This window comes from Panthera uncia, chromosome B4 (genome assembly GCF_023721935.1).
Source record: "Panthera uncia isolate 11264 chromosome B4, Puncia_PCG_1.0, whole genome shotgun sequence".
Taxonomy (NCBI): domain Eukaryota; kingdom Metazoa; phylum Chordata; class Mammalia; order Carnivora; family Felidae; genus Panthera; species Panthera uncia.
The window spans coordinates 92828055-92843567 of record NC_064809.1 but is presented as its reverse complement, the minus strand read 5'-3'; the positions used below and the strand labels follow the sequence as shown (position 1 = coordinate 92843567).

The 15513-nt window shown below is 38.2% G+C and overlaps 1 protein-coding gene across 1 annotated transcript in view; it reads left to right on the top strand.

Moving 5' to 3' along the window:
• Nucleotides 1–15513, top strand: part of PTPRR (protein tyrosine phosphatase receptor type R) — a 259664-nt gene that overhangs the window by 222234 nt on the left and 21917 nt on the right. The window contains exons 10-13 of the mRNA XM_049627421.1: nt 2382–2461; nt 2897–3034; nt 12750–12860; nt 14897–15054. Of these exons, the coding sequence (XP_049483378.1) occupies nt 2382–2461; nt 2897–3034; nt 12750–12860; nt 14897–15054 (487 nt within the window). The remainder of the gene's footprint in view (nt 1–2381; nt 2462–2896; nt 3035–12749; nt 12861–14896; nt 15055–15513) is intronic.

Sequence of the window (15513 nt, the reverse complement as noted above, 5' to 3'; positions counted from 1 at the left end):
GATGACAATGATAAAGTTTTGGATATTTTTTAACCCTCAGCTTTTTTTATTAGTCCAGTCTAACATTAAAAAGGCTTTGATTAGGGGCACCTGGGTGGCTCAGTCGGTTAAGCGTCTGACTTCGGCTCAGGTCATGATCTCACAGTCCGTGAGTTCGAGCCCCATGTCCGGCTCTGTGCTGACAGCTCAGAGCCTGGAGCCTGTTTCGATTCTGTGTCTCTCTCTCTCTCTGTTCCTCCCCAGCTTGTGCTCTGTCTCTCTCTCTCTCTCTCTCTCTCTCAAAAATAACTAAACATTAAAAAAAAAGGGGGGGGGGCGGTTTTTGGTTAGAAAAATAATTTTCCCCCCAGTTCAAATTTTTTTTTTTTTTTAAAAAAAAAAAAGGTATTTGGAAACCTCTAAATACTTGGAAATCTTATAAATTATCAATTTCCAAAATAAACTTAATTTAGCTCGACAAGGAACCTGCATCTAAGCAGTTTATAGGGCTGAGTTCCCAATAAATCATATACTTGGTAGGCTTTATAAAAACTGAAGGAAGTGGGCCTCTTTTCAAGTCTCAGTGGTTTAGAGCTCTTGTGGAAACTTCTAAGAATCAGTGAATACTGAAAAGGAATGAAAGTTTTCCTGTCCCCTTCACTAAGGAAGAAAAAAAGTATCTAGAAAGTCAACAGCAGTGTCTCAACTTTAATAGAAATGAATTGTGATATTAAACACTCTATGAGCCACATACCAGATAGAAATCACAATGGATACTAAAGTTCTTTTTTTGGGGGGTGCCTGGGTGGCTTGGTCGGTTAAGCGTCCGACTTTGGCTCAGGTCATGATCTCACGGTCTGTGAGTTCGAGCCCCGTGTTGGGCTCTGTGCTGACAGCTCAGAGCCTGGAGCCTGTTTCAGATTCTGTGTCTCCCTCTCTCTCTGCCCCTCCCCTGTTCATGCTCTGTCTCTCTCTGTCTCAAAAATAAAATTTAAAAAAGTTAAAAAAATTTTTTTAAGTTCTTTTTTTTTTTTTTAAAGTGAATTAAATACAGGTCTTTCCCTCAAGGGGCTCACTACAATTCATTGAGGACAGGCAAAAAAATTAAGCACTTAAAATACATGATGGTAGGGGCCCATAGGTGGCTTCAGCGGTTAAGTGTCCTACTTCAGCTCAGGTCATGATCTCACGGTCTGTGCGCCATCCAGCTCTGTGCTGACAGCTCAGAGCCTGGAGCCTGCTTTGGATTCTGTGTCTCCCTCTCTCTTTACCACCTCCCCCACTCACATTCTCGTTCTCTCTCTCTCTCTCTCTCTCACACACAAACAATTAAATAAACATTAAAAAAATACAAGATGATAAATATTAAAACATGGAGAAAAAACCGCCATGGGCCTATTTGGTATAGATCAACAAAAGGATCATTGATGGGCATCAGCAAGAATGGTCTCTGCATAAAACTAATGTTAGGATAGATTGGAGTGTACACAAGGAAGACTGAATTGTGGAGGAGGAGGTAAGAACAGTGGGTATGATAAAGTCTCAGAATTTTATCTTTCTGGAGAAGAACAGCAATAGAACAATTACTAAAGAGGAATGTATAGAACTGGCTTCTTAAAAAATGGAAGGGACCATTAAATCAACGCAGTAGACATCAAGTGCCTGCTACACATATAAACACCGTGCTAGACACTAGGTCGTATAGATGAGAAAAAAATCTCCATCCTTGCCTTAGGATGCTCAGAGTGTACCAGATTAAAGAAATCATAAAAGGATGACTTGATCTTAATTCATGTATGTAAATGTTGGTAAAAATAACTACCATAGTTTTCCTAACACTGGTTTACAAAGAGTGTTTCAACTTCTTGATGGAAAATGATTTGAGAAGTTAAGACAATATTGCTAACACGATAGCAATCTGTGCAATATCATTTTCATGCTATAGGTGACCAAAGTGCCACACGTGGTAACTAAAGACAGCTTCTTTAGCAAGAGGGGGTTCAGGCCAGACCAAGTGTTTGCTTTGGGCAGAAGAGAAGAAAGAAGTGAGCAAGGAAATATGGTGCAAATTCCAAATCCAAAGAATAAGAAAGCATAAATAAGACATAGGGATCAAGAATCAGGAACCCACCAAAAAATGGCATGATAAATAAAATCATCTCAAGCTTATGGGTAACATTTGTGTTAAGGGACAGGGGAGGGGTCAAGGTGGGCCCAATTGTCCCTCAATAAACACAGATGGATCAAGAGACAGACATGCAGACACATCAACAACAAACTTTGACACAAACCAGATGACCAGTGTATAAATTAACAAGTGTGCTATGCACAGTTATTGGTGTTCTAAGGACCTTTCAAAAGAGTAAATTTGTCTAATACATTCCTTCTTGTTTCCTCATTAGACCCCCTCAGCAGAGTGTGTTTAAGACCAAAAAATGTAACTGATTCTTTGAGCACCTACATTAATGCTAATTATATTCGGGTAAGTAAATAAATAAAATTTTCTTTCTGATGAGCATGTCAACTCACTATTTGGAATTGTTGGGGGATTTTTTTTTTTCCTCAGAGTGGATCAATTTTGATTTAACTTGATTACTAGCAAGTTTATTTGCTTGTTTAGTCATAATCAACATTGGTAGTGGGTCTTTTACATTGAGTCTTCCTTTCCTGTGTGTCTGTGGCTGCAGTGCTGTCTAGGGCCTGCTCTGATGAGAACTGAGCATTATGACCCTCAATACCATGTGCTGTGCTTGACTAGCTGGGAGAACAGTCACGTGACTCGTGCTAGAATCAGTGAAGCCGCGGAAGTGGTGTGGCTTTTGGACTAGTAGAACCATCTTGTTCCAAACTTGTTCTAAGCTTTCAGTGCAAGGCATGAATTTCAAAGCCAATATTTCTGTCTCTTTACTCAAACTAGGGCTACAGTGGCAAAGAGAAAGCTTTCATCGCCACACAGGGCCCCATGATCAACACCGTGAATGATTTCTGGCAGATGGTTTGGCAGGAAGACAGTCCCGTGATTGTTATGATCACAAAACTCAAAGAAAAAAATGAGGTATGACCTTTCCCCAAGTAGTGAACGTTGTATATTTTCGGTTGCTGTAGAAGAGATATTGTCTAAGGAAAATTGCCATGTACTTAATAACAGATTTAAGATGGAAACTTTAAGGCATTTAAAGACAATTTCACTTCATGCTTCCAAGAAATGGTAATTAGTGTCATTGTATGAATGGCAGGTTTCTTTCAGACAGATCAATATACTTGGTGTACATGTATCTCACATATTCCACATAGCTCTGTAAGGGAATGAGGAGTTATGAATTATCACTGTGGTTTATAGGCAGGGAAATGAAAAAACTACTCATGTCCCAAGTAATTTTTTTTTTAATTTTTTTTTTTAACGTTTATTTATTTTTGAGACAGAGAGAGACTGAGCATGAATGGGGGAGGGTCAGAGAGAGGGAGACACAGAATCCGAAACAGGCTCCAGGCTCTGAGCTGTCAGCACAGAGCCCGACGCGGGGCTCGAACTCACGGACCGAGAGATCATTACCTGAGCCAAAGTCGGCCGCTTAACCGACTGAGCCACCCAGGTGCCCCAAGTACCAAGTAATTTTTAAGCACTTACTGTGTGACAGATACTATTTTAGTTGTTGGCAATATAAGTATATTAGTAAACAAAGCATACAAAGATACCTGCCATTGGTCGATTTTTAACTTGCTATTGGGGAATCCAGATTAAAAAACAATAAACATAATAAATTCATAAAACTATAGCAATTAGAAGGGATAAATGGTATAGGAGGAAAAGGTAGAATAAGATAGGGAGATTGGGTGGGGCTGAGCTGTAAGAAGGGTCAAAGGGGAAGGTGAGCTTTGAAAAAAAGATTTGAAAGAAGTAACAAAGCCAAGCAACTTTTTTTTTTTTGTTTAATTTACATCCAAGTTAGTTAGCATATAGTGCAATAATGATTTCAGGAGTAGAATCCAGTAATTCATCCCCTACATATAACACCCAGTGCTCATCCCAACAAGTGTCTTCCTGAATGCCCCTTGCCCATTTAGCCCTTCCCCCTACCCACAACCCCTCCAGCAACCCTCAGTTTGTTCTCTGTATTTAAGAGTCTCTTATGTTGGGGCCCCCTCCCTGTTTTTATATTATTTTTGTTTCCCGTCCTTTATGTAAATCTGTTTTGTACCTTAAATTCCACATATAAGTAAAGTCATATGATATTTGTCTTTCTCTGACTAACTTCAAAAAGTCAAGCAACTTTTTCAATATCTTTGTAAGAAATCCAAGAAAAGGGTCAAAGTTAAATTCCATTTGCATACTAGCAGTCTTTCCTCAGGGTCTAGCTTGTAGAACACTCATTCTGTACTTTACATCATAAAAAGAGAATTGTGTAATTCCCAAAGGGTGCTATCCTAGGTACTGCTTACATTTTAGGGCATCTTATTGGATCATTTATCATCTGGTTTTAGTCAGCGCTTGTGTTTGTTTTCTTGTTAAAATTACTGTGTCAGGGCTTCAACATGACAATAAGAATTTAAGAAAGCTGAGCTTTCCTTTTTACCCTTCTGGTGAGTTCTATCCCATGAGTATACTATATTCTGGCTGCTAATCAAGAAAATCCAGGTTTACACGCAGGAGTTTATGAGTTTTGTAAAGTTCGTTGCCTTCTTTCATTTTTGCTACAATAGATAAAGTATTTTTTTTTTTCTGAAAGTTATCCTGGAAAAAAAGTCTATTTGGGGTCTATAGATGAAGTTATGTACTTAATTAACTATATAACTTACTAAAGAAATGTATTTTTATGAATTTTATATGAAAGCCAGAGGTGGCATAATAAAAACAGCCCCTAATATTCTCGGCTGTGTCACCCATATCAATCTATCAACACACTGGGCCGCTGATAATTCCTGCACAGTTGTTTAACATCTATGGCATTTTGCCTTTATTTTACCTAGTAGGAAAATATTTTTCAAGCTTAAAATGTATATTCTCTATATATGCATCTGTATATACATTCCTGCATAAATATAAGCCAGATAATGTGAAAAACCTCCCATTACAAAACTAGTCATACTGGTTAAAATTTTAAATAGCATAAAATGTAAAATATAAATTAGCAACATTTCCTCAATCTGAGTAGATTGCATTACTCAGTATTAAAATTAAAAATTCCGTTCTGTTCAGACCCTCCATGATGTAAACATAATACTATAGAGGAAAGTTTGATGTTTTACAGATAAAACAGTAAAATAAAAATAGCATGCATAACAGAGCTTGGGGGAAAGAAAAGTCCCAGCCGGCAAAAAGTGAATAAAAGGCATAAAGCCAGAGAATTATGGGTTACTTGTGCTTTAATGACAATACAAGACCTGGAGACAAAGCCTTGGGCTTGCAGGAGCCAAGAGTTGGAATGGAGACCTTCCATAAAGCGAGCTCCTACAAGAGCTGTGCCTTCAGTGAAAAGGTGAACCACGAAAATAAACCTGCCGACCAAAATAGGACTATACCAGGAAATTAATCTACCTAAATCTGGTCTTCTCATGGGAGAGATAAAAAGGTTCTCTGTAGTATTCAGCACTTGAAAACCAGGAAATGCCAAGTATAACAATTAATATAAAAATTAATACTGGATTGATGAATCTCAGTGGCACTCTACAAAGGCAAAAACTTTATGGATGCATACACTCTCGGGATTTATATGACAGAATTTCAACAGAAAAAGCCCAGCCAAACAAACTCACAAGTCAAAATAATGAGACAACACAAGTAAACAAGCAACATAAGGAAAAATCAGAAGAAACAAAAAATAGGTAAAATAGACCCACAAGAAATTATAATAAAAGAAACTATAAATATAGGCTATTTTTTTTTTATAATTAAGCACACAAAACATAAAATTAAGAACTTGACAAGGGAACAAGTTACCATCACAAAAGGGTAGGAAGATTTTAAAATAAACCAAAGAGTCCTAGAAATAAATATTATATAGATATTAAAATTAAAGAAAGCATCATTAGGTTTAATAGGCTAGACATAGCTGAATAAATAATGATTGGATTAAAAAATAGAGCTAAGGAGATTACCTAGAAGATCAAAATGACCAAAGATACAAAAGAGAGATTAAGATATAGGGGCACCTGGGTGGCTCAGTAGGTTAAGAGTTTGACCCTCGATTTCAGCTCAGGTCATGATCTCACAGTTTGTGGGTTCAAGCCCCATGTGGAGCTATGTGCTGAGCATGGAGCCTGAGCATGGAGCCTCCTCTCTCCTGCTTTCTCTGCCTTTCTTCTACTTGTGCTCTCTCTGTCTCTGTCTCTCTCAAAAATAAATAAAATTAAAAAAAAAAAGAGTTTAAGACATAGAGGACAGTATGTAAATGCCCAATGTATAGATAATGGATATTTTAGAAGAAGAAAAAAGAGAATATAAGAAAAGAAATAATATTGGAGGAAATATTCCAAAAGTGATGAAAGACATGAGCTCTCAGATTTGAGAAGCACCATAAATCCTAGGCTGGATAAGTAAAAATAATCCCACAACTAGACACATCTATGTAACTAAAAAACACTAAGGGAGATGATTTAACAACAGAGTAAGTAACAAATGGCTTCTCAATAGCAGCAGTAGAAGCCAAAAATCAGTAGAACAATACCTAGCAAGGGATAAAAGAAAATAACGGACAACCCAGAACTCATGCTGGAGTTAACAGCATTTCCTAGATCTGAGTAGAATGTTAATCATTAAATTAAAATTAAAAATTCCTTTCTGTCCAGACCCTCCATGATATAAATATAATACTATAGAGGAAACTTTGATGCTTCACAGATCAAAATGATATTGAGAATTCTGGCTTAAAAAGAAATATGCAGTAAACTTCACACTACCAGGAAAATGCTGTTTACCAAAAACGTGCCAACTTCCAATTGTGTTCAGCATCATTGTTTGGAAGAGACAAAAATCATTTCCTCCAGAAAAAAATGAAGGTGGAGTTATCTTTAGAAATTCTCAGTCTTCGTATTTTCATGAACCATTCTACTTTCTAAAAAATAAATGAGTAATTGCCAAGCTCGTATTTAATAATCCACTATTCTCATAATACCAAGATGCTGTTTCTCTTCGTACCATTCGTGTCTTCACTGATGTGGCTATTTTAATTTCCTCCAAGAACTTTTCCTTTGCATTCGCAACTTAGCAAACTGACACAAGAGGTAGCTTTCAGCCTATCTCGACTTTTGACATACCTTCCTCACTAAACTTAATCATTAATAGATTTTGATTGAAAGTGAGAGACATAGGACTCTTCCTTTCACTTGAACACCTAGAGGCCACTGTAGGGTTATTACTTGGCCTAATTTCGATATTGTTGTGTCTCAGCCAATAGGGAGGCCCCGGGAGAGGGAGGAGCCAGGGAATGGTCAGTCAGTGGGACTGTCAGAGCACACCTATGGATCAATTAAGTTCATGGTCTTAGGTAGGTGCAGTGGGTGCAACCCCAAAACAATTGCAATAGTAACATCGAAGATCACTGATCACAGATCACCATGACAAATGTAATAATAACGAAAAAGTTTGAATATGTGGGAATTACCAAAACGTGACACAGAAACATGAAGTAAGCCAAAGCTGTTGGGAAAAATTGTGCCTATAGACTTTCGCCAAGCAGGCTTGCCACAGATCTTCAATTTGTGAAAAATGCAGTATCTACAAAGCACAGAAAGCGAAGCTCAGTAAAAAGAGGTATGGCTGCACCAAGAATAAAAAGAAACAAGCAAACTGAGTCTCAGAACCAGGGTGTCTGTCCAAAGAAGGTCAAGGAAGGTAATGTTGAAGGCCAACCTGGCATGTAAACGGTGGAGCTCCTGCTGACCAGTTTTCAGCTTTCCTGGAGGAGCAGAATTAGCTATTATAATATCTAGAGAGGCAGCCTGGCCTAGCACTGCCCATCAATGCTGGGAAGCCTAATTAGCATTTCTTACATGACCAGCAGTCTGACACTCATACTGCCCAAGCAGTTATGGGTGGCCCACAATTCAAAAGCTGATAGCTCTCAAGCAAAATCACTCACCTGTCCTTTTAAACACGCTTATATTCCAAATATAACTGTACCTTATTTTTATTTTGCTGGGTTTTATTCGATTGTCTTAGCTTGCTTTGCTTCTAACTATAATTAGAATCCCTCCTATTTGACACTATTAGTCAAAGAAGTTACAGTGGAAAAATCATAAAAACAGCAACCAAAACACTCCAATGCTTTGTTTTATCTTAAGACATGTACATTTGTTCACACTAAGTATTTTTCATTTTTTTATAGGACTTGTTTTGTTCTGTTTTGTTAGTGTTGGTCTGAAGCTGGAGTTCTAGATCATATGGCTTATGGAAATCGTGCCCTTTATACATCATCAAACTTGCCCATTTCAGTTTTTTTTTTTAAATGAAAGAGAACACAGAAAAGTTTGTAAAGGATTTATGAATGCAGAATCCTGCGCAGATTCAAACTTTGCACTAATTTTTACAATTGTCACCTGTACCTGATTTGACTGCAGTTTTCTTTACTGAGTCCTTTTTTTTCCCAATGAAAAACTTGTTTAACTTATACAATTATTTCCTATTTTCTTTGCACCTTCATGTTTCACTACTCTATGTAAAATTAAATTATGGGGCTTCAATAATGACTATACCTACCATAAGGAGGTTTGGATGTAAGTACACCTTGGTGAACATGTAAAGCTCAGCAGATAGTAAGAGAGGCACTGGGCTTAGTAAGAGACTGGCCCAAGAACCATGTGTTGCATGAGCACCAGCCTATTTCACAGAGAGAAGGAAAGCCACTGGTTAATGCCGTGGTAAAGTAGGGTTGGTTGGATGACAGCGGATGTCAGAGATAGAAAGTAAAATTTTTAAAATGATATTTGCTCTGAGAGTTTTAGCTCCCAAGGGAATTTTCTCAGAGCCCCCTACCAAAATACCTGAGCTTCAGTTTCCCCTGCTGTAAGATGATAAATGATAATAATAGTAATAAACCTGTTCTACCAAATTCAGATGATTGTGGCAGGGATTAAGTGATAGGCTGGTGAAGGTAGTTTTTTTTTTTTTTTTAATTTTTTTTTTTAACGTTTATTTATTTTTGAGACAGAGAGAGACAGAGCATGAATGGGGGAGGGTCAGAGAGAGAGGGAGACACAGAATCGGAAGCAGGCTCCAGGCTCTGAGCTGTCAGCACAGAGCCCAACTCGGGGCTCGAACTCACGGACCGTGAGATCATGACCTGAGCCGAAGTCGGACGCTTAACCAACCAAGCCACCCAGGCGCCCCGCTTAACATTAAGTTGCTGCACCTGTGTTGGTAATATTTAGTTGGAAAGCCAGGAATGAAAGTAACTACAGTAACTGTAGGCAATCTGACATATCCTATACCTCTCATATGCTAATGCAATCCAAATGAGCCTGACCATCTTCTTTTTACTTATTCAGAGTCACTGTCTTTGTGATGATACATGTTTTTAGCTCAGAGAACAAAATCTTTTTGATTTTAATGCATAGAATTTAAAAAGAAAGTAACTTAAAAATACATTTTTTTCTCCCCAGGCAACTAAATTACTAGCTAGACCTCCTTCCTCTTCATACTCAAATAGCCCTAATGTGGTGGGATTGAGAGGGAGGGTCAAAGAAAAAAAAAAAAAAAGATCATAAAAATATAAGAATTTGCATTGCTTTGCCTTGCATTCTACTTTTGCTGTAAACCACTGATTATGAAGAGTTGGTTGATGTCCAGAATCTTTATAGTCAGGGTTCACTAATCACTTGTTTGTACAAGAGACACATGAGCCTCTGAAGACCTCTTTTTCCTCCAAATTATGGATTCTTGGAATCCATAGATAATTTCACTGAAAGGCTCAGCCCAGTTAGCAAAGAATAGTGATAATTTGGGGTTATATTCTGTGAGATAGCGTGCTCTTCTGAATTACCTACAATTAGTGTGGTTTCACAGTATTATCTGTAACAGAGCATTTTCCTTCCTTGCATTTTCTGCCTCTTTCACATCATTGTTAGCCCCACAATAAAGAAACCCTAAAAAGCTGTTCACAAAAATAACCCGAACCTGAACTTTTGCTCTTTAAACAACTACATTTGCAGCTCTCCCCCACCTCATATTCAAAAAGTACCCACACTTATCTGGTCTCTTTTTCTCTGTTCTCCTAAAAGGGGGAGGGGGGGGGTGGAATGTATTCCGTGTGTAAAAATAAGCTATTGTATCTCAGAAAGGAGATGGGATGCTAATTAAGGGTTGTTTGAATGAACAAGTCACATTGCATTGTCTACTGGGAGCTGACTGCCAATTGCATTTTTGGTAAAGAGTCAAGAAAAACATTCAAGAGGGCCCCGGCAAGCTTGAGAGAGAAGCAAGCAGCGCTTCCATTTATCAAGTAGGTGCACAAGGCTGTTCAAGTATTGTTAAGAGTCAGGGTGCAGGCTTTGAGCTCCTGTTTTGCAGCTTTTTCCTACGGGTTTCAAGAGCCACCTTCCAAGGAGGGGGCCTGCTGCTCAGGTCTCATCGTGGACAATGGGGCACGTATACCAGACCGCTGGACCGCTGAATGTCTCTTGCTTTGTTCAATACCTTTTTCAAGATTCTTTGTCACTCTTCTTGGATGCGTCCAGGAGGCATGGGTTTTAAGATACACAATAGCTCGGGTCTTACAGCGAAATAATTGAAGCTTCATTGAAAGAAACCAGGCAAATTGGTTAGTATCATTCTCTTTAACAAACCTGGGAAATTTTAGACATTTGGCACTAGTAAATGAGGAGAGAAATACATTGCTTTATTTTTAAAAGATTTCTTTTCTTAATGTTAACATTGTGTCGGCCAGAGTATGCCTTCAGCCTGATTGCCTGTGGGGCCTGGGTGTGGGGTGGCATGTAAATAGAGGTGAATATGATTTACTTTGTTTGGAAAAGGACCAGAATGTAGAGGATGCAAATGTGTTTTTATTGTCATGGATGAAAGAAACAGTGATTCCACAAGGGCAACTGACTTCCATCCTGGCTCTGGCGTGGAATGGCTACTACTTAGCAAGATAGAATCCCCGAGATGTGTTTCTGATACTTAACATGTCTTTTCCTTTAGTTCTATAAATCTGTGATTCTTTCTTTTGCTGATCTTTTGAATCTATAAGTTCTTAACTTTTTTCATGTAAGGTCCTATGCCTTTGACATAGATGTAAAGAAACAAGTATCTTGAGTACTAAAAGGTCTACCTGACTGAAGGCAACAAGTGAAGAAATTTCTCTATAAATGTGCATGTGTGTTTGCAAGAAAATTATAAGTTCTATTTAAACAGTATTTCTAAAATGAACATTGCTTCTCTGGGCACTTAAAATAAACAGCGGCATTCACACTTTACATTTTTAATCATTGAAATATGTAGTAAAATTCACAGGTTTTTTTTTTGCAGATGTTTAAAAGACAAAATAATGAATAATATGAGCCTATATGTATGTTTGAATCTCATTTTGTAGTTTTCTTTTAATAATGTAGCTTGGATATCATAATAATGCAATATTTACTGCTTTATCTAATGCATAATTAAGTGATGATTGAATCAGTTAGATCAAAAACCTAAAAATAGAGCAACCATAATAAGAACAAAGTGTTTTAAATGCTTACTGTATGTCTGGCTTTGTCTGAAGTGCTTTTAATGTATTAAATGATGAGGAAACTGAGGCAAGAGACATTACGTATCTTTCTTACAGATTCTCAGCTAATAATAAGAGGTGAAACCAAAATTTGGACCCAGGTTCTCTGGCTCCAAAGCCTGCACCTTAATTACCATATTATATTGCTGTGGTTGCAATATAATTATTATTACTCATTAAAACCTTCAAAGAGGATTCATCATAAAAAAATTTTTAATAATTTTTTATGCATTTATTTCAATAGATCCTATATGTGAAAAGATCCTGGAAGATATAGTACCATAAATGTATTAAAAATCCTTATGGGGGCGCCTGGGTGGCGCAGTCGGTTGAGCGTCCGACTTCAGCCAGGTCACGATCTCGCGGTCCGTGAGTTCGAGCCCCGCGTCAGGCTCTGGGCTGATGGCTCGGAGCCTGGAGCCTGTTTCCGATTCTGTGTCTCCCTCTCTCTCTGCCCCTCCCCCGTTCATGCTCTGTCTCTCTCTGTCCCAAAAATAAATAAAAAAAAAAAACGTTGAAAAAAAAATTTAAAAAAAAAAAAAATCCTTATGTCCTCTTTACATACTAGAGAGATCTCATTCTGTGGCATCTGAAACTTTACAAATACTCTTATTAGACACTTGAACTTGAAGCAGGAAAATTTGACTTGGCTCAGTCATTATGAAAGAACATTCCTCTTATGTCGAGTTATCACATGATAAAGTCTAATATTTGGATCTTGATTTCTTAATCCTTAATTTCTCAATTTAGTTCTCAATTTTCATGCGGAGTTTTGGGAAATTTTGCCCTTTTTTGTATGGGATTATTAGCAATAGTGTTTGACAGGCACCTGTAAAAACTGATACTTTCCTTCTAAAATTTTATTGAGATATAATTTGTATACCATAAAAGTCACCTGTTTAAATGTGCAGCTCACTGGTTTTTTGTACATTTCCAGCCTTATAAAATTGATACTTGTTTTTTTTTAATTAATTAAATAAAAACTCTTGAGGCGCTTGAATGAAAAGTACCCTAAAACCAGTGAAATCATTAATATCTGTTGTGTTCTTTTTTCCCCTCCTCCAGAAATGTGTGTTATACTGGCCAGAAAAGAGAGGAATTTATGGGAAAGTTGAGGTTCTGGTTATCAATGTAAATGAATGTGATAACTACACCATTCGAAACCTTGTCTTAAAGGTAAGAAAAAGCTATAACTATCTAAAAAGTAGATGATATGAGAGGATTACATTTCTACTCTGAAATTGTTTACCCCAATAAGTGCTGCAGGTTCAATTTAAAATTTAATAATGTCTGGGCGCCCAGGTGGCGCAGTCCTTTGAGCATCCGACTTCAGTTCAGGTCATGAGCTCACAGCTCCTGGGTTGGAGCCCTGTATCAGGCTCTGTGCTGACAGCTCAGAGCCTGGTGCCTGCTTCGGATTCTGTGTTTCCCTCTCTCTGTCCCTCCCCTGCTTGCGCTGTCTCTCTCTCAAAGAATAAAATAAAATGTTAAAAAAAATTTTTTTTAAAGATTATCTTTAATAATGTCAAAATCAAAGAGAATTTATGATCATTCCCTCATGTATTTCTTTGTTGTCAGTTACTCTTAGTATGTGGAATGACTAAATTAACATAAGTAGGCATTCAAGAAATTCACTAAATCGGATGTTGTGATCTTCTAATCTCTGTAAATAAAACATCCCTGATTTAACATTTTGAATGCCTTTCAAGGCTTGTACTGGAGACTTTACCACGGTTTGGGTGTTTTCTTATTTTTTTTAACCTTTATTCATTTTTGAGAGACAGAGACAGAACACGAGTGGGGGAGGGACAGAGAGAAAGGGAGACACAGAATCCAAAGCAGACTCCAGGCTCTGAGCTGTCAGCACAGAGCCAGTCACAGGGTTTGAACCCACGAACTGTGAGATCATGACCTGAGCCGAAGTCAGACACTTAACTGACTGAGACACCCAGGTGCCTCCCCAACCCCACTTTTTTTTTTCTTTTTTCTTTTCTTTTTTTTTTTTTTTTTTTTTTTTTGTCACTTTGGTCTAAGCAGCTTTTAGTAAGGTCTGGAAACTGAAAGAGAAAATCTGTGCTTGTGGGTGGCTGTAGGAGGCAAGGCAAACCTGAAGTGTTGACGAGATCTTCCCAAACTCGGAGTTACGGTAATTTATGGGGACTTTCCCCAGACCAGATTATGTCATAGAAAAGTTATCTTATTTAAATTATGGGCAGCAGATGCTGAGGCACGTTGCCATGGTACTGTTTTTGCTTCTAGAGAACAATCATCTCAAAGATTTCAATCCTATCTAGAGCCTCCCTGATGGTACAGAATCATCACACAGAAAGTATAGAAGCCAAGCTGCACTGAAGGTTTTTTTGTTTTTGTTTTTGTTTTTGTTTTTGTTTTTGTTTATTTACTTATTTTTAGAGAGGGGAGGAAGTGGAGGGGCAGAGAGAGAGGAAGATAGAGAACCCCAAGGAGGCTCTTCACGGTCACCACAGAGCCTGACAAGGGGCTCGATCTCACAACCATGAGATCATAAACTGTGCCAAAATTAAGAGTTGGACACTTAACCAGCTGAGCCACCCAGGCGCCCCTACACTAAGGGCTTTTAGAAGGAAATTCGAGATAGGAATTTCATTGAGTGCCTCCCCTGTGCCAGCTCCCCAGCCGGGCACTGGGTTTTGAGATGATATGCATGGACTCTCACTCACTCTAATCTAGTGACCCCTTCTAGCTCCTTATTACCAGGACTCCTAACTGCTGTTAGAAACTACAACTTGGGATGAATGTAGAAATTCAAATGTAGGGGCCAAATGTAAGGGTAAGTGTTCCTATGAGAGTTAATATGTTTATCATCCCTTGTCAAGAACGTTCAAAGAGCAGGAAACATGGTCCATTCAGATTCCCTCCTGGCTTCCTTCGCATCTACCATTATGTTTATTATAACAAATTACAAACACCTATCTAGCATATGTTTCATACGCATTTTCTATTTTAAATATCTATTTCTCAAGACTGTCAAACTTTGACATCAGCCTATTTGTAGTAAAGTTTTCTCAAGGTAGAAGAGTACTCTTCAGAAATCTCCTAGATCTTTTTTTTCCACCCAGACAGAAGTAAGTTGCCAGCAAGCTGGGAGTGATAGAAGGCATTCAGTATTGTGGTTTGGATGACTTTTAGTTCCACAAGTAAATGAGGCATTTGGTGGCTATTGCTATTTTCAGCAAGGAAGTCACACCCAGCATGTGAAGCATTACTGGTACACCTCATGGCCGGATCACAAGACTCCAGACAGTGCCCAGCCCCTTCTACAGCTCATGCTGGATGTAGAAGAAGACAGACTTGCTGCCACGGGCCGAGGGCCCGTGGTCGTCCACTGCAGGTAAGGGGTAACCGTTCTTTCTGCCTAAGCAACTGTCTAGCCTCTGTAAAGTCATCAGACAGATAGAAGTTGGGTTGTGCTTCCTGGTTGTGACTTTATTGGTAAACTAAAGATTTGTTGAAATTGGTTAACTTCTCAATGTTTGAGTTTGGATCAGGACGATACTTTACAGAACTGAAGCAGTATTCCCAGAGCATTTAGGCAAACAATTACACAGTAGAGAAAACACCACTTCTAAATAAATGACTCCGGGAACAGGAGACTTTATTCAGGCCTCTACGTCAAAACGTACATCGATTGCTTTTGTATCGTCGGTCTCATGTACACTGGGAATGACACATTTTTCAAGATTATTAATGGTTTTTTTGTTATTTCAAGATGGCACTGAACCATACATGAGTTGGATCTTGATAGCATTTATTATTATGTCAAACTTGGTGAAAACCAGTCAGCTATTTT